Genomic DNA, 20028 nt, shown 5'->3' with positions numbered 1-20028 from the left:
TAAGAAATCTCCCTTAGAGTCCCTCTGTGGCCCGGCACAAAGGCTTGGTCACTGGGAGGCCCCCAGGGAAACCCTCACGGGAGAAAAAACACTGTGGAGAGCTGCTGGGGTGCGTTGTCTCCACGAGACGACCAGGCCTGAGAAGATGGTCCGTTTTATGTGTCTGATAGTTTTTTAGAGAATCTGATCTGGGTAACGTAGGGTATCTGTGTAATAGAGAACGTTATATCTCCGTTAGGGGCTCTGATACCTTACCCCAAGCTGCGGTAGGTAAGGATTGCCTGGTGGTGGTTTGCCTAACCGTTCCAAGATGAGCTCTAGGTGGATAAGAAAGGCTGAGGAATGACAAGAGGATAGATAAGGTAAGATATAGAGAATAGCCAGGGGAACAAACCGTTTACAATAGGTAGACGGATATGCCGGAAAAAAGAACCCTACCAGGCAGTAGCTCGATTGAAACCGCTCAGAGGCTGTTCCCGGATATCTTGTTTCAAGCCTGGTGCTTCCTGGCTGGGTGATTGTACTGAAACTAAAGTAGGTTGGAGGATAACAAGGTAAATACTTGATTCTTAATGTTTCAATAAGGATGAAGAGCTAAATTGGGGAAAAAAGCTGCCTACTGCGAGATACCAAACCTGAATGCTGGATCGGAGAGAAGCCGATTGCAGCTGTGCGCTCAAGGGACGTGGCTTGGACCACTCGAGTTTGGGCGTATCTTGCCGTACAAACGCCGTGCTCTATGGGGACCGGATAGACAAGAGAGGTTATGAGGATAGCTCCAGAAGTAAAGGATTACAAAGTAACAGTGAAGATAAGGAAATCCTGAACGAACAGACTTGCGCTTGTATACTCCCAAGAGAGTAGCAACGCGTAGAACGCCTGGCATTTCCTGTTGAGTTGCTGGAGAGGAAGTGACCTCAGTGTTCTGCATGGTGTCCTTGGAGAAAACGACTAGACTGGTGTGTTGATGTGACCATATGCTGGTGTGGCTATGCTGGAATACGGCCGGTATAAGCAATCTGCTTTGCTGAACATCACACAAAGGCCCTTGCAGCAGGGGGAGGGGGGGTTCTCTTTGATCCTTTCGTGGGCAGTCCTACTTTCGCTCACCTCACAACCAGTATGGTTCTGAAAACAATTGGTTCTTGGGTCAGGGAACTGCCACCACCACCACCACCACCCCGTATCCACCTAAAGGAAAATGCTTTGGGAAGGGGTCATAATTCCACCCCCAGAGGCTCCCCGGCCTCAAGTCAGAAATTACTTTCAGATCCGGGTCCCATCCCATCCCATGCCTCCCCAGTCGGAGGACGTCTAACATCATTCCTGCATGCATGGGAGGGGTTTACAACAGACCAGTGGGTGCTCAAGAGGGTCGCCCCCAGTTATTGCATCGTGTCCAGCCAACCACCTCGATTCAGACCTCTGAGATCAAGACGCTTCACACCAGAACACCTGAGGATCTTGCTGCAAGAGGTCGAGATCCTGCAGGAAAAGGGCGCCATCGAAGTCCTCCCTCTTCTACAGGTAAACAAGGGTATTTCTTCAATGTACTTCCTTGTACCCAAAAAGGATCTCACCTTGCGCCCTGTGCTAGACTTGAACCCAGCAAACACGTTTGTCAAACCTCCAAAGTTTCGTATGGTCACACTGTAAGAAGTAATTCCTCTGCCAACACGGGGGGATTACATGGCGACATTGGACATGAAAGATGCATACTTTCATATTTCAATGTTGCCGGCACACAGAAAATACCTAAGGTTCATGAGAGAGGACAAACGCTATCAGTTCAAAGTAATTCCCTTTGGCATTGCCTCAGCCCCAAGGGTATTACAAAGGTATTGGCAGTTGCAGAAGGGCATATGCGCAGGCATTCCATTCCAGTTTATCCTTACCTCGACGTTTGGCTCATAACAGGGGACTCCTACGGAACAGATCCCGCAGTATGTAGCCAGTCGAGAGGTGACTGTACGCAAGGCCATGCGACTGTTAGGAATGATGGCGTCCTGCATTTACTTGGTTCTTCACGCACTTTTGCGCATGCGTCCCATGCAAGAGTGGCTCAACAGCCAGTGGTGTCAGGCCAGCGGATAACGGGACGATCTAGTGGTTGTCTCGGCAGCCCTCGTTTTCTCTCTGCAGTGGTGTTCGAGGGAAAACCTCTTGAAGGGGAAAGTCCTTCACCACCCCCGCAGTAGAAGCCACTCTCACGACGGACGCATCTCTCATGTCAGCAGACAGCGCACAGCGTTTGGTCCCCAACTGTAGCGTCCAATCAGCTAAATCTGTTGGAACTGTTGGCGGTGTTCAAAGCACTGAAGGCCTTTCAGACACAGTTGCAGGGGAAGACGGTCCTGATCCTCACAGACAGCACCACGGCCATGTACTACCTGAACAAGCAAGGGGGCACACATTCTGCAGGGCTATCCAAGCTGTCTCAGAACATTTGGAAATGGGCTCTCAAACACAAGATGTTCCTGTTGTACCAACACCTTCCAGGGGAACTCAATCTTCTGCCAGACGTACTGAGCAGAGACTTGCTGCTGCCCTTAGAGTACGAATGGTGTCTACACAAAGACATTGTCTCCAACATTTTCACAGAATGGGGCTTCCGAGAGATCGACCTATTCGCAACTCTGGAGAACGCACAATGCCAAGATTACGCCTCCAGGTACCCCCAGAACTGATCCAAGGTGAACAGTCTCTGGATTACATGATCAGGGAAATTTGTTTACACCATTGTACCCCCCCACCCCTTCGGCTCCCCTACTCAACAAGTTACTTGTGCACTAGGAACCAGTCACCATGATATTGATGGCCCCAATGTGGGCCTGCCAACCCTGGTTCTCATCTGATGGAGATGTCTCTCTCCACCAATGAAACTACCTTGCCCATACAACATGTTGTCTCAGGACAAGGGGGAAAAACTTCATCCATGCCCGCAAACTCTAAACTTAGCGGCCTGGCTCTTAAAGTCATAGAGTTCGGCACCTCCAACTTCCTCAGAGATGTATGGACCTACTTAAAGAGGAAAGAAAACCTTATACCCAATATTGCTACTCCAGTAAATTGAAGCGCTTTGTCATCTTGTGTAATTCCAAGAGCATCAATCCCATTGACTGCTCACCCACAAATATTGTGTTGTACCTGGCTCACTTACTGGACTCGGGCCTGGTTTTTAATTCCCTGATGGTTCACTTAGCTGCACTCTCAGCCTACACTATGTCCCAACAAAAGGTGTTGTGGTGGAAAATACCAGTTATTAAGGCTTTCATGGAGGAGGTCAAAATGATTCATCCCCCCATTGCTAACCCGGCTCCCGGATGGGACCTAAATGTGGTATTGACTAGACTTATGCGGTCTCCCTTTGAGCCTATGCATAAAGCAAGTCTCAAAGCTCTTAGCTACAAAACAGCCTTCCTAGGGGCAATCACTTCAATAAGGAGAGTCAGTGAACTACAGGCCCTTTCAGTGCTACAGTTCACAGAGATTAGGTAGTTCTGCACATCACCCTCGAGTTGTGCCCAAATGTATTTCCAAGTTCCATGTGAACCAGTCTATAGAACTTCCAACTTTCTTCCAGAACCCCACTAATGTGGCGGAAAGAAGCCTACACACACTAGATGTGTGCAGGGCATTCATGTATTACCTGGAAAGAACTAAACCACTGAGGAAGATGAACCAGTTTTTTGTTTCAGTGGCAGCTGGTAAAAAAGGAGATCATGTTGTAAGTCGGCCATCTCGAAGTGGATTGTCAATTGCATCACACGTTGCTACACTCTTGCTAAGAGAGAACTGCCCTTTAAGCCTAGAGCACGCTAATCGAGGCACTGGGGCTTCCAGAGCATTCATTGCAAATGTTCCCCTAGAGTCCATTTGCAAAGCGGCATTTTGGAGTTTTGTAAACGCGTTTACAAAACACTATTGCCTAGACACTAATTCTAGGTCTGATTCTTTTCACTACTATTCCCTCTCACATCCCACCTCCAACTCCGGGTACTGCTCGCTAGTCTACGCACAGCATGTGATTTTAAGCATATTAACAAGCATCCGAAGACCTGCATTACTTACCGTTCTGATGATTGTATCTGCTTAGATTCACATGCGCCCACCCTTCCTTCCCATTTGAATGGAAGGAACATGGACATCTTACTACTATTCTCTCTTTTCTGTACTCCCTCACAATAGTCATAAGGCTCTCTCACGGCAGAAAAAATACAATCTGAGGGACCTCGACATGTGAGGGATTTTGGGTACACTACACGCCACGTTAGGGATAGTGTTACAGGCACGCCCATGTTGACGTCCCCTTTCGATCCTCGAAAGACGAGATGCAATACTCTGCGGTTAACACTAGATGTGGGACTATATGCACAGCATGTGAATCTAATCTTGTGTTACTGTTTCCCTTTCGTTTTGATAAGGCAGGGAAATCCTCAACAGAGTAGGGATAGTGAAGCATTTAACATCATTTATACTTTAATAAAATGGCATGTTTTGAACAACTATCAAACGGTTATCTGCCTCGCATTGCTGACCACTCGGACGAGTATGAGTGTAGGAAAATGCAAAGAAGGAATCCAAGCCCGGGTGGCACTAGGGCGCAACTAAGGAAGAGATGAGAGTTTGTAGGGAACTAACTACGGCCGCACAAAGGCGCAAGTAAAGGTATATAGGTATAGTCTCAAATCCAAAAGGACAAATCCAGAGTACATGTGCAAAGAGAGTTCCAAGTCCAAAATCATTAGGGATCCAAGACAAATGTCCAACTCACCAAATCCAAGGGGTATACAAAAGACAACCCAATGGAGAAAAGAGTCCAACACAATCCAAATACCCAGGAAACGCTACTCGCAGAACAGCTGAGAAGATGGGAGGAAGTGAACGGAAGGCTTTTTAGAGCCTATGTGGCAGGGGGTTATATCCCAAAGAATCATGCTGAGTCTTAGCAAAAAGCCCAAGGGTGTTTATTACAAAACCATTGGTCAGAATGGCTGGTCATCTCAAGTCCATTGGCTTACTGGGTTCTTTGGGGTTGTGCTAGCGTTGGCCCTTTGCTCTCTCGTCCTCCCTGGGCCTGGGTCCCGGCTCCCAACCCCAGACATCCCTACCGGTGTTAGTAACTCAACGATCAGTAACCGATATCTCTTTCACTTCTCTACACCTCATGTGTTTACCCTAAGACGTTGGCTCTCCGACTCCCTAGGGAACTTCTAACTTTCCCTCTCCTATCCTTGCTTAGTAGTCTCAGGAAATGGGGGAATGGTGCCTTCTCTCACCCAGTGTCACTCACTTCTTTCAGACTCTCTCGCTCCTGACCCTTGGCTACACTGATCATTTATGCTGTTCTCCTCCCGCCATGTCACTGTCCCTCCAAACTCTCACTCTGCCTTCCTACCTCCACCCTTCGATCTTGCCTCCTTTCTCACTCCTGTTCCTAGTACCACATTTATCCGCAACTGTTCTATACCTCTGTCCCTCCTCCCTCCCCATCTCACTCTAAATCCACCGCCTCCTGTCCCGCTTTACCTCTCATACTCTCCTTACGGCTACTACCACCACTGCTCTACTACCACTGTCCGCCTCAAGGGATATGGTGCCCTGCTCAAACCTCTATTACCGATAACCACTGTACAGTTCTGGCCTTCTCTTACTACTCCCGCCACCTTCTATCTTTACTCCCATCTACTACTACTAACTCCACCACTACCTCTGCTCCACTCCACTACTCCTACTCTCCTACTCCCGCTCTTCTCTTTCTCACACAAGCACTCTACATACCCCTCCCACCAATAGTTTCAGCACTGCTTTCGCCTCTGGTCTGTTAGACGTCCTTCTCCACTGCCTGTCCTCACTCAACTAACCCACACATGCACACACACACCTACCTTCTTAAATACCCCACCCCCTCCCATGATTGGCTACTCACCGTATCCAATCACTTACCTGGCTCCGGGTATGTGGCAGGGGGAGTGCTTAGGAAGGCTTCAAAAAGGGATTGTAAGCACACACCCTTTTCTAGAAGCATCTTTGCCAAGGAAAGTGATAGAGTTTCTGAGGAACTTGATCCCTGTGTTATTAGGCCCTCTGATGGGCCTTTCAATCTTAATGTCTCTGGTAAGCTGGTGGGATCCTCATTAATAAGGCCTTCTTTTCTGAATAATGTGGAAATCCCTGGATACTTTGCTGCACCCCTCTCTCGTGTGGCCGTTGTTAGGCTGCTGGCTGTCTGCTGCGACCAAGTATGAATTGCTGATTCGTGTTGGCTTCCCTCTGCTGCTTCCCGCTCCGGCTTTCCCCCATCAGTTTTCGCCATAATCATCGGTAGGGAGGGTTCGGGAGGGTGGGGCTTTGTGGGGTAGGGTAGGGTAGGGTGGGTTGCCGTGTGGTGGGGTTGTCTGTACACACTTGCTCCAGGGAATATTTGGGGTGGACTCCCGCCCTTCCCTGACACGACATGGAAGCAGGCATTGTCATACTGAGCATTGCAGCACTTCTGGATACGTTTGGTGGCGTGTCAAATGACCATAGATTACCTCACACTGGGCATAACGTGCCGGGTGCGGAAGCTGCGTTATCAGTGTCTTCCGAGAGCTGCCACCGGAGCTGCCTGGGACTCTGAGCCGTTGTCGGGCTGTGACGCAGGAACACTGGTGCAGGTACTGGCCTCCACATGTTAAATGGGTTGCTCCTGACACACCTGAAGGGTGAGAACCAACAGTAGATGCGCTGGAGCTCCTAGGCATTTTTCTAGTTGCTGCTCACAGCTCCCCAGCCATGGCACTCATAGAAGCTGATAATGCTGCATTAGACCACTACTGACTTAAAGCAGCTGCTTCCTAGTACTATACTTACCTTGAGGGGACCCGAGTCTTAGTTACCTAAAATGATTTCTGACAATTTGCAGTGCAGGTCACCATTGTTGCAACGCAGCAGCTCCACGCAGAGAAAAGGAACAGCGCTTAACCCGCTCTTTGAAACTTTCTGTAACTGTGACTCAGACCAGATTGGCCAGGGTCAAAAAACTCATCGGAGGATGGGGAGGGGAATCAGAGAGACCATAGCAAACAAAGTTTTGGGTTGATCGGGTGAGGTCATAGGGGGTGGATGTAGCAGACCAAGAGGCCAGCAGGAGGAAGGAAGGTAGAATGGAATGTGGAGGCGATTATATTGTAAAGATGAGGTATTGGTTGGTGAAAGCAAGTGGTACTGAGTGGTGAGTGTTTGTGTGTAAGACTAGAGATGTGAGTTTTGGGAGTGGTTGCGAGAGTGAAAGGTGGTATGTGACTGGGGAGAAGGTAGGAAGGAGGACTAGCAGTAGGTGGAGGTGGGTGTAGTAGTGTGGAGGTGGGAGTAGTAACATTGAAGGGTGGAGGAAAAGTAGTAAAAGGACTGAGAGACATCGGAGGAACAGAGGTGAAAGATGCAACGAGTTGGAGAGTATCGAGGCAGCGAGAGGAACATAAAGACTTGAAAGGAAGAAGACTGAGTGCGGCAGAGTGTCTGAAGGCACATTCCCAGATTTTCTTTTATATAGTGTGGGTTTAGTCTAGGAAGTCAGATAGAGAAGTCAATTGCCTTTAGGGTATCCCAACTAGCTAGCCTATCAATCGGACAGTACGGGTCATTATTCTGTATATACTAACCTGGGGATTAGGGATGCCTGGGTTAGGGTGTAAAACGCTATTTCTGGACGAGAGAAGGCCCTAGAGCACTGCTTAAAAAAACAATAAAAAATCTTGAACAATCCTTGGGAGTTGGGCATTATTTCTGTCATCTGTGACAGAGCACACCACACCTGTTTTAATGCAGACAGTAATCAGTGTAACAATGCTAGATTGACAGCAATGCACCAATATGTTTATTAGTAATGAGCAAATTGCAGAAGTTCTTACACAAACTATAAATGCGATTACCGATGTATACATGTTCATATGATTCTCTGGGGTCACAATCCATCCCAATTGCGAGAAATGATGGCAAATTAACATCCTCCGTTTTTAACAGAAGCTAATTCAATTTGGTTTGGCTCATTGGTGGGCATTTTTTTCGCATGCTTTTTGTGTGGGACTTTTACATGCTTTCAGTTTCACGCTATATTTTTACTTTTTAGCATGTCCTGTATTTCATTTGCACAGGTACGCCTTTGCACCAAGCAGAAGGGATATTTGCAGCTTGGTCGTGGGCTAAACAGCGTCAAGTGTCAAGATGTAGCCAATCACTATCTTGGCTTTAATGGATGGTCAAAGAGAATAGTTATGGTAAGTGGTTTTGTAATCCTTAATTATGTTGCATGTTCTTTAGTAGTTGTTTCATTTTTTGGTAGCTCTACACTGCAGCTTGTAAGTTGTGTCCTCTGTCGGTACAATGTACTTATGTAATCCTGTTTCCTATTTCTGCACCACCTTTTTAGTGGTACTCTTTGTGATCGTTTGGGTTTAGTGAAGTATGTCGCACAGAAAATACCAGTCAAATGTTTTGTTAGTTTTTGTTTACGATAACTGGGGGTTTCTAGAATAAACATATTTTTCATATAGCTGTGTTATTCAGTGCTTTTCACAGACCTTATTTTGAAAAAAGTGAACCATTGGGCCATTTTAATCCTTTTTATGATTAGTTCAAAATTAACTGGTTTTAGAGAAACAGTTGCTAATATTGGTAAGAGGGAGGGAGGTGTTGAGTGTGCTGTCTGTTGCATTCATAAAGCGTATTGCCAGAACATTTTTAAAGTTATTCATTTGTATTCATTGTTATGGTTTATAATTAAAATCTTTAACAAATACATAATTTAAAATAGAAAACCAACATGGTAAGACAGTTGCAGTTCAGTCCTGTTGCAGTCTCAAAGTCAACACAAACAAGCGAATACATTTTACAAAAATATAAAAAAAGTAAAAACAAACACAATTCAGTTATATTTCACACCCTTTGCACCAGAGCACAACCTCATAAGTAGTGAGGATTAATAAGTTGCTTTGCCTGAGCACTTCTCTGAAAGAAATAACTTAAGACAAACATACTACGACTATAAGAATGTTCAGTGCAAAACATTTACAAAATTCAGTATAATTTATCATATTTAAAAACAGTACGAACAGGGCACGGTTGCATGGTGCCAAAGATGGTGGCTCTCTACTAGAGCTCCCGCTCCCGGTGGCTATGCAGACAAATGTATCCTCTTTCAGCAGCTGCAGTAACTCTGGTGGACGACCAGAGCACTTCTATTACCCTGGGCTACCGATCAAACCTCTCCTGGCATTTCTAGGATGCCGGGTTGCCGTGAACTGAACGCTGTGGTTCAAGCGGCGAATGAGGGACCATGAGCGCCGGAGACCCTGCCTGGCCCAGCTGCCTGCGCTGTTGGATCCCACGCTGCAGGCTGGAGACCGGAATACTCCCATGATCCTGTGTTGCCAGGAAGTCCTCTCCTGACGTTCCTGAGGTCCCGGGTGCCTCGGTGTGGACCGCCGCATATCAGGCTCTGTGAGGGACGGCAAACGCCAGAGTCCCCACTCCGCCTAGCTGCCTGAACAGTTGGAGCACCAGGTGCAGGCCAGAGGTTGTCGAGGCATACCCCAAGAGGCCTGAAGATTGGCTCCCTGCCAAGGCGCGGTGTACCCCGCCCACTCAACCCCACCTCCACTCCCCTGCCATGCCTGTAAAACTGGACCACCCGCGGGAAAAAGCAAGGACAACAATTTCCACTGGACCCTTTCCTGCCTCCCCTGATGTGCAGTTGTAGCAAAATTGCTGTATTCTTACGCCATAGCCCTTTCCCAGGGGGACTACGTTACGCTGCTGACCGAATTGCTCCCATAAACTCTGTCCTTCTCAGACCTATTCACCAGCATTGCTCTGCAGAGAGGTCACTTCACTGCTCTAACAGGGTGAATATTCTGTGATAATTCCTGTTGCATTGGTCCTTATCCTGCTGGCACAGCAATTACCCTACCCTGCGGCCACGCTGGTTTAACCTTGGCCCTCCGATCATCCAACCTAATTCCAGCACTAATTGGACATACTTCTTGGACCAGTCCCCATTGGAGCCTTGAGCACTATGGGTTGCCACTCATTTTACTTACTGCTGCCGACCGCGGGTGGGCCAGATTGACCGTCTGGCGCTGATTGCGGCCAATGTCAACATTGTTTGGTGCCTGACAACCTGGAATCTCGTTCCCATCGCAACAACATTTGCATTATTGGAGTCCCAGAGAGCAACTCTGAATCCTCCCTCGAACAATAGATTGCATCCACCCTACTACCGCTGCTAGGAAAACTTTCATTGTCACCACAATTTGCGGTAATACAAGCCCACAGATCCCTTGCTCATTAACCCAGGCCCAGAGCCCCCTCACAACTTACCATCACCCGTATACTTAATTACCGTGATCGAGATGCAATTCTTCAGGCGGCTCAGGAGCAGGGCGACCTTATGCTGGGATCCACCAGGATACATATTTCCCTGGACTTCTCGGTTGCCGTTCAGCAGGAGAGGAAGACCTTCCTAGCAGTGAAGAAATGGCTATGTGCTATACCCCGCCATGCTGCCGGTTGAATGAAGTAACAAGACCTGCTTCTTCACCACACCTGACGAAGCTATGAAGTTTCTGGATGAGACAGTGCCAGCACCTAAGCCCTGAGCGTAACTCAATTCTTGTACCTGCCCATGTTGGTTGTCTACTCTCAACCTAGCACTCCCGCAGTGATCCCCCCTCCGAGTAACTGAAGCTATCACCTTGTTCTCCGTGTACTCCACCTCTCAAGCCTCTTGAAAGCGACGCCTCACTTCGGTGTGGCGAGGTGGGTGGGTATTATCCTGTTACTTCAAGATGCGTAGTGCAATAGTTTGTTGGTACATATCCTTATTTTATACTGTATCCAAGTCTAATGATGGCCCGGGTAGGCCCGTGCGTCGGGCTCCCAATGCAAGGTTGCGTTTATTGCTGTGGGTGTCCTGAATGGGGCTTCATCGCCTCATTTCAGGGGGCACTGTGGGTGAGAGGAGTGGGGGGGAAGTTGGGACTGTTCTATAAAAAACAAAAAACGCTTGGTACACTTCATTCCCACAGAGAAGATATGGGCACCTAATGCGACACTGAGTCGACTTGCGGGTCGGTTGAAACCCTGGTGGGTGAAACTACTACAAATGTCACATCATGATGGGGGAGTTAACCCTCCTTAGTTGGAATGTACGGGCATGGGCAACCCCCTTAAACGGCGTAGGATACACCTTTATGTGGACAGACCTAAGGCTAAAATCCTGTTCCTGCAGGAGACCCATGCCTTTGCGGCAACCTGAAAGGGGTTCGCAAAAAACTGGAGCGCACATCGCTTTGATACATCTTATTCCTCACAATCTAGAGGGGTCAAGCCCCTGGTGCACAAATCCCTTCCATTCCAGTGCAAATATACAAAAGTGGACCCTTTTGGGTAGATACATTCTGGTGTATGGTTCTCTAGCAGGGAGGCGGTTGGCATTGGTGAACGTATACAGCCCCAATATCGATGACACCCAATTCTACAATTAAATAATTGATGAGCATGAACAATATCTGCTGATCCCTATACTATGGGGTGGGGACTTCAATACTATCCTATACCGACTCTGTAACAGGTCCACCCACACTCAGAGAGCACTTAGACACGCAGCTACCACTATCAAGGAGGACATGCAGTCACTGGAGCTGGTGGATGCTTGGAAGACTTTACATGCAGAAGAACAATCCTTCTCTTCCTCTTCCTCTGTCCATGACTCCTCCTCCCGCATCGACTTGTGGCTAATCTCAGAAACGCTCCTTGGAGGCATTGTGGAAACATGTATGCTACCACGCACCTACTCAGATCACTCCCCAATTGTCATCTCCCTGACATTACTGTCACTTTTAACCCCGCAACACCTGGAGATTTAAGTCTCTAGCACTACAGGATGCTCTATTTGCATCCACCATTGATAAACAAGTATGTCTGTTCTTTGAGGAAAATGAAAGATCTGTGTCTTCACCTGGTGCATTATGGGAAACATTTAAGGTCTATATTAGAGGAATAGCACTGGCCTCCGAGTTCAGAGTCCTTAAAACAATAAGGCATAACATTCGCCAGTGCGAAGATAACCTTAGGGAACTGGAACCGGGCTGACGTCGGATCCCCCCCCCTCGGCCACAGGAACACAAATCAAAGAGGCCATTGACGGGGTTGGCCACCACGGGGCGCACGGATGTGTTCCTCTTCCGTGTGAGCTCTGCACCTCGGGTCCAGATAAGCGGCTAGAGCCTCCGCTGATGAACCACCCCCCGTGGCTGAAAGGTGATTAGCACGAGGTCGGAAGAGACCCCCCCCCACTACGCGGGAGAAAATTGGACCATCCTTCCCTGAGAAATACACTTTTTTTAAGAAAACGGACAGCGTCGCCACGTGAACCTCTACCCTCCATGACCAAGGTGAACACTGTTCCATCCTGCGGAACTGTGAGCCCTGTGGACGACCTGAGGGCCCTCCCGACGCAGCCTGAGCCTCCGGGAGCAGAGCAGAGGCAGCGAAAGACCACACTGGCACCCCGCCGTGACAGGATGAGTGACACAACCCCATCGAGCAGAAACAGAGCGGTGGCCTAGGCACGACTGAGCCGTGCAACGTATATCCCCCCAGCCTGCGGTGCTGACACCCCTCCAGCGGTACCCACACGACCAGACCCCAGTGGGCTCCTCTGTCGCAATACACGGGGGAGGCTCCAGGAACAGGGACTTCATGCCAAATGACAACAAGCCCCGATTGCACGTATAGAGGGCCCAACGGCACGTGAAGAGACTTCCTTTCCCACACTGAGGTATAAACAACGCAGGGCCTCGGCGAGCCCTGTGAACACACGGGCCACTGCACAACTCAGGAGCCCAACTAAGACAGAACACTCCCACACGTTCTTCCCATCCGAGTACAGGAGGCATGCACGGCATTGGGGTCCCGGGGAAGCACTACTGAGTGTACTGCGGTCTTTGTAAAGGACCCTTCCCCACACTTGGCTGCCAGGGAGTGGAGATAAGTCATAAACCACAACCGCAGCACTGTAAGTGACCCGAGCTGGGTGCCCCTGCTCTCCCCCTTCTGAGGGTGACTTGACAGGGCTCTTGCTCCCCCACACAAGGCGCACATAGAGGAGCACGCAGGGCGCACTCATTGGAGAGACAGGGAAATAGTGACAAGGATAACAGACCCTAGAAGGGTCAAAGTAACTTGTTCAACACAAAACATTAAAAGCACTTACCCCTACTTCCTAGAATCATACTGGGGCCACCCGAGACTGAGGTCACCTTCTAGGGGGAACGGGGCTAGATCATGAAGTTGCGCAGATGAGCAAGGAATAAGATAAACGATTAATAGAACACAAGAAAAGTGCGCAGAAGCCCAGCATCACAATTAATATCAGAGAGATACCATCCACAACGTTCCAAACTCAGCGACTGGACAATTACCACGCATGATTGCGCCGCCAACAATATAGACAACTGCCTCGAGGTGACAAGACGGAACATCTGAGCCTGGTGTCCACAGAGAGATTGAGTTATCTCCTCTGAACAACTCTATCAGCCCTCCCGCTCGCTCCGACATAAGCAGGAATCATCAAAAAGAGTAATTGGGCCTATATGAGCGCACAACGAAAGCTTGCCATTTTCGCTTTGCCCTGGCACCCTCCTCCACCGGCAACCTCAACATGGCAACTACAGAGACGACGAACATTGAATCAGCCGCCACGAAAGGAGAACTTGCCGCCCTTTTAAGTGAAATAAAGAACATGGGGTGGGCTAATATAGGTGGAAAAATAGACAAAATTACACATCGCATAGACAATATTGAGGATAGGCTAGATGGAGTCAAGAACGACCAACCATCGATGGACACTCTCAAGACACAGTTCGAACATAGAATAGCCGATCTGGAGCAGTGAGAGGAGGACTTCAAGCTCAAAATGCATGATTTGGAAAACCGTGAAAGGCAGAATGACGTGCGCTTCTTTGGAATTTCAGAACGGAAAGGCGAACGGAGTATGACCTCAAGAAAATGCTCCATGACATCATTAAGCTCCTCGTCGCGAGGATACGATTGACAAACCCAAAACTCAACATATCCATAGAGCTGGGGGCCCCCCTGGAGGTCCAAGATCGGTCCTCGCTTGATTCCATCATTACCAGGATAAGACCAGGGTGCTCAAAGACAAGGAGCGGTGGAACAATAGGAGCGACGGAACAATTACCCTCAGAGTGGCTCTATCCTCCTTGACACTGGCACTCAGGCGGATGTGTGGAACCCTCATGAAATGGCTGAAGGAGCGAGACATTCGCTACAGGTGGGGATACCCTTTCTCCCTCTCCTTTGAACACGAAGGAACAAAGATCAGATTGAGATCAGAGAAAGAGATAAAAGCGTGCATATCGGAGCTGGTTGAATCACATGGAGAAAGGTATGATCGAGAGGAATCGAAACAAGATGGAAGGGAATGGCGCATTCAAGGTCCCAGAAGAAAGTGGGTGAAAGGCTCAAGGAAATATCAGAGGCAACATTTCCCCAGACAGAGAAAATTAAGCTTAGCCAGACTCCGTATACCTAAGTTCATTTTACTGCAAAATGTGAGGTTTGGTTATTGGTTATTAGACTGACATAGTGACTCTAGTTTGGTTACGAGACATATGTTTAGAGTGGGGGGGACGCAATGGGGGCTCATTTCCATTTTGATTTTATCTATGCAAGGGACCTTGGGGGTAACTGTCTCCGCTGATGGTTCGATGCCGGGCCAGTACTTTCAACTGGGCTTGATCGGACGCCACCAATTGGGAGGAGGGAAAGCTGGTGGGGGAAGGAGCTGGGGCCAAAGGGCAGGGTAGGCGTAAGGGCTAAAGCAACATTCTTGGTGATCGAAGAAGTAAGAAATGGTGTGAGGTATGTTGAGCAGATGACATGTTGGTGGTTGCAGTTAAAAACCTTTTTCACCCTGATATTGAACAATGGCGATAATTGTTGATTCAAGGGGAAGGGACTCCCTAAGGGTGGGAACGCTTAACGTCAAGGGTCTCAACTCACCGACTAAGATCTTTAGTATCCAGAGAATTTCGTAGAGCAAAGATTGACTTCCTCCTTCTGCAGGAGACCAAATATATGAAGGGGGAAAAAAGACAGATTCTTGGGAAATGTATAGGAACAGAATTCTGGGGCTCCGGACCGTTGCGAAAAGCAGGGGTAGGAATTCTCGTTAGGAAAGGGATAGAGTTTAAGGTCGTTAAAACATGGTTGGATGCAGAAGGCCGAGCTTTATTGGTAACAGGATCTATTAGGAATGTGAATATAACAATTGCCACGATTTATTCCCCCAACATAGGCCAAGTTAGATATTTGTCTAAAACGATCCCCAAAATAATGCTTGAGGCCACAGAGCACATTATTCTGGGCGGCAACTTCAATCTATGGGTAGATACCACTATGGATCGGAAGTCTGGTAACCCTGTCATGAGAGATCGAACCAAGGGGGAACAAAATAAGTTTGCAGACATGATGGATGTTTATGGGATGATTGATGTGTGGAGAGGACTCCATCCAGATGAGCGAGGTTACACATTCTACTCAACCCCGCATAACACCTTTACTCGGATCGACTATATTTACTTTTCAAAACATCTATATAACATTACAGCACGATCAGAGATTACCCCAATCACGTCGTTGGACCATGACATGGTCATTGCTGACACCCAGTGGGAAAACCTGCCAGTCAGAGGATGTAAATGGAGATGTAATGAGGCCCTCTGGAAAGACCCTGTCTTTTAGGACCAAAATGGAAACGGAGATTACTGAATACTTTAAATTGAACACCACCAGGGAGGTTTCCAAACAAGGGGTGTGGGAGGCGGGGAAGGCAACTTGGAGAGGCGTCCTAATGAGATAAGCATCCCGTAAGAAAAGAGAACACTGATTGAAAAGAGACTCCGAAAGGAGATTAGCCAGTTGGACAAGGAGGTTAGGAGAGACGATAAGGCAGATCCCAACCAAATCAATGAAGTGAAAATGAAAAGGGAGAAACTTTGCCTCCTAGAATATGATCAGATGGTGCGCAAACTGCACCTGCTGAAGCAGAAATGTTATGAAAAAGGGGAAAAAGCCGATGCACTGTTAGCGGCTAGACTCCGGGAGCAACGGGTGGCGCGAAGAGTGCTGGAGATAATCGAGGAAGGGCTTGCCCCGGTGACAAACATACCCACCATCTCGGAGGCCTTTGCCACCTTCTATGAGACACTGTACACCCCAGAGGCGGACCCAGATCCGCCTGGCATAGAAAATTACCTGGCCGCTATCAACATGCCAAAGGTAACAGGCCTGGACTCGGATCATTTAGAATCCCCCAAAACAGGAGAGGAAATCCAAAACGCAATAAAAAGGTTGCCTTTGGGCAAATCCAAAGGAGAAGATGGCTATATGGCCGGATTCTACAAACATTTTAGTGCCTACCTTGTACCATTCCTGGTTGAAATGTTTAACAAAATCCTCAGAGACTCAGAGAGGGCCCAAGACTCCTTTGTTAGAGCTCTTATTACGGTAATCCCCAAAGATGGAAGAGACCCCAAAAAGTGTGGATCGTATTGCCTGCCCCATATCTTTGCTTAATGTAGATGCGAAAATTTACACCCGGGTATTAGCTTCCAAATTGTAGTCACTTATGCCCCAACTCATCCATTCAGACCAGGTGGGCTTCATACGGGAAACAAGGAGTCGATACAGTGCGAAAGAACTTGCATCTTGTCAATGCCTCCCAGAATATGACCAATGAGCCTGCCCTGCTCTCCATCGATGCCTTTGACAGGGTGGAATGGGACTTCTTGACGGCAGTCCTACGTAAGGTGGGGATAGGGCCAACATTTAGGAGAGGGATACGGGCGGTTTATACGTCACCCAAAGCATCCGTGTTTGTAAATGGATGGTTTGAATTAAAACGAGTCACCAGGCAGGGATGCCCTCCCTCTGCTATCCTCTTTGCTCTCTCTCTGGAACCCTTGGCACAGAGAATGAGGGAAGACTGCACAGGTGGAAGGACTGTGACTAGGTGAGACAGTATAAGGTGGCACTGTATGCCGACGACATACCCCTTCATGTGGCTACTCCGACAACATCCATCCCCAGAGCCCTGCTCCTTCTTGAGGAATACGGCCAACTATCTGGGTTTAAAGTAAATAAAGCCAAATCGATTTTGTTCCCCCTAAAGGGGTCTGCAGAGACAAATTAAGTTAAATTCTCCTCACTGGGTCTTACGATTGAACATTGTAAATTGAAATATCTAGGCATACAAATTACAAGAAAACCTATATGAAGCCTAACTTCCTTTTACTTCTTCAAAGGTTCCATGCAGACCTTACCAGATGGAACAAATTGACAATATCCTGGTTGGGACAGCTCAATGCAATAAAAATGATCTGTTTCCCACGGTTCTTGTATCACTTTCAAATGCTCCCTATCAAGATGCCAGGACACTTCTTAAAAGAAGCCAAGAGAGCTATTGTAAGTTTCCTCTGGCAAGGAAAGAAGGCCAGAATTGCATACGACACCCTGACATTATCTAAGGCAAGGGCGGGGTGGGTCTCCCGGATCTTAGGAAATATTACGAGGCAGCCCAATTACGGGTGTTAATCCCCCATCTTCGTAACCACAAAGAGCCCCAGTGGATTTCCATAGACAATCACTACTTATCCCCTGCTACGGTCTCAGAGTGGCTGTGGGCCCCAAGGAGGAAACTCTTAAATAGATTAAAGAATCACCCGATATCAGAAACAATATGGGAAATTTGGAGGGAGGGCACAGAGATGAGGAACATTTCCACATGGCCATCCCCATTTAGCCACCTTTGATCCCCAGGTATTAACGAACACATCCCTAACATAGAGAGATTTCAAACTTAGTATGAAGCGGGTTTGGAGAGAGTGGGCCAACTCTGGAAAAACGACTCCTTTATCACGCTCCCAGAGTTAGTAGAGGCCTTGGGAATAGGCGTGTTGTCTACCTTCCAATTCCTGCAGATTAAGGGCATCCTGACGAGAGAAGAGTGGAAGGATAAACTGAAGAGGGACCTTACCCCCTTTGAAATATTATTAAACTCCAGGACAGAGATGAAGGGCTTAATATCAGCCATGTACAAAGAATTGGTAGAGGCGGGAAAGAACTACTGACCCCCTGAGAAGGAAATGGGAGAGTGATTTGGGCAATCATATTGACCCAGACATGTGGGGAAAAATGTGCCGAGTGGTGCCTCAAACATCCACTTCGAGTCGATATAATGTGCATGCTATCAAACTACTACAACACTGGTAGTACGACCCACAGAGACTCCAAAATGTACCAGTCCGCTAACCCAATATGTTGGCGTGAAGGTGGTGAAGTCGCAGATTATTGGCTTATGTGGTGGGGATGTCCCCGGATTAAGGTTTATTGGGACAAGGTCCTAGGCTGGATCAGAGATCTGGGGATGTCCACAGAACTGCACACCCTTACCTCATTTTGTTTGGCTTTGAGAAACATGAAGATTAATGGAGAAGGATTAAAGGTCTGGTCACACAGTTGTTGCTAGCTGCCCAGGCTTTGTTCGCTATGAAGTGGAAATCCACAACCATCCTGAGTGAGCGTGGATGGGTTAATGTAGCATCAAATATATGCACCATGGAAAAAATAACCTCATCCCTACATGGGAGGTCCACGCAATGTGATACTCTGTGGATGGACTTCGAACAAATACATGCCAGGAATAACACATTAACATGTAAGAGTATAGACGGGTGCTTACTCCACCACTTGCTTTGTCCCGAAATACCCTATACAATGTTTGATGCGGTCTAATATGCAACCTAAAATGACACAGAGGAACGTAAAAGAAATCTTCCCCACCAGGGCAGTCCCTTAAAACTTGAAACGCGACCACTTAAAGATAAACTCGCACATGTCTTGTATAATTAATGCTTAGCCTGGGAGTAGGGGTCTGGGGATGTGGGGGATGGGGAATGGTCACTTCGAAGATTTGAAGACCGAAGTTGTTAGACTACACAAGGTTTATGTTTGGATACTAATTGGAAAAGACCTCAACTCCGTTCTGTAACCAATTGCTTGCACTTTTTCTTGTGACCTGTGTGTATAAAAACAAATAAAATAAAAAAAAACATAAGAGGCCACCGACCCCTTCAGAATAAGCGTAAAACGTGAAGTAAAGTTCTTTGACTTCCAACGGCAGCCAGAAGGTATGGAGAGGGCGACAGACCAGGCAAATTACTGGCTTGCATGGCCCATCAAGAAAACAGCAGTGGATGTAGATCTACTGTGACTGACGCCTCTGGTATCCTTGCACATACTCCCATTGCCATCAATGGGGTATTCACAAACTTTTACACTGACCTCTATAAACAAATAAAGACTTGTGCACAATAGAGGAGATGGACTTGTTTCTTAATACTCTCCCTCTAAGTCAACTCTCCCAAAACTCAATTAGACCTCCCGGTTTCCCTTTGTTATCACCCAAGCTATCAATCAGATACTTTCCGGGAAGGCTCCCAGATCTGATGGTCTCGCGGCCGAATTATATAAATGTCACAAAGAGATCCTTGCCCCCCTACCTTTTACAAGTGTGGCAGGAATCGCTCACGACCGGGTTGCTCCCACCATCCATGCGAGAGGCGGTCATCATGTTGCTATTGAAACCTGCTTACCAATGAAGATCCTACCGCCCCCTCTCTCTAATTAACACCGATGTGAAAGTGTTCGCCAAAATACTCCCTGCTCGTCTGATGCCAGCCATGCCGCACATCATTCATCCGAATCAATCCGGTATCATCCCAGCAAGGTCCACGGCACTATATCTACGATGCCTGTTTAACATCCTAGCACAAATAGATCCCGGGGTCCAGGCCGTGGCTGCTGCCCTTGATATCCAAAAGGCATTTATGTATGCTGTGTTACCAGGGTGTGGATTCGGCCATGGATTCCTAGATGCTCTCTCCCTCCTTTATGCGTTGC

General features: G+C 47.8%; 1 protein-coding gene across 7 annotated transcripts in view; it reads left to right on the top strand.

The window, feature by feature from the left end:
* RDM1 (RAD52 motif containing 1) overlaps positions 1-20028 on the top strand; it is a 589841-nt gene that overhangs the window by 79068 nt on the left and 490745 nt on the right. For all 7 annotated transcript variants that reach the window (XM_069634051.1, XM_069634052.1, XM_069634050.1 and 4 more), the window contains exon 3: positions 8139-8261. In XM_069634051.1, coding sequence (XP_069490152.1) covers positions 8139-8261 — 123 coding nt within the window. The remainder of the gene's footprint in view (positions 1-8138; positions 8262-20028) is intronic.

This window comes from Ambystoma mexicanum, chromosome 13, assembly GCF_040938575.1.
Source record: "Ambystoma mexicanum isolate Mex_15411 chromosome 13, UKY_AmexF1_1, whole genome shotgun sequence".
Taxonomy (NCBI): Eukaryota; Metazoa; Chordata; class Amphibia; order Caudata; family Ambystomatidae; genus Ambystoma; species Ambystoma mexicanum.
This window is presented reverse-complemented; position numbering and strand designations above follow the sequence as displayed.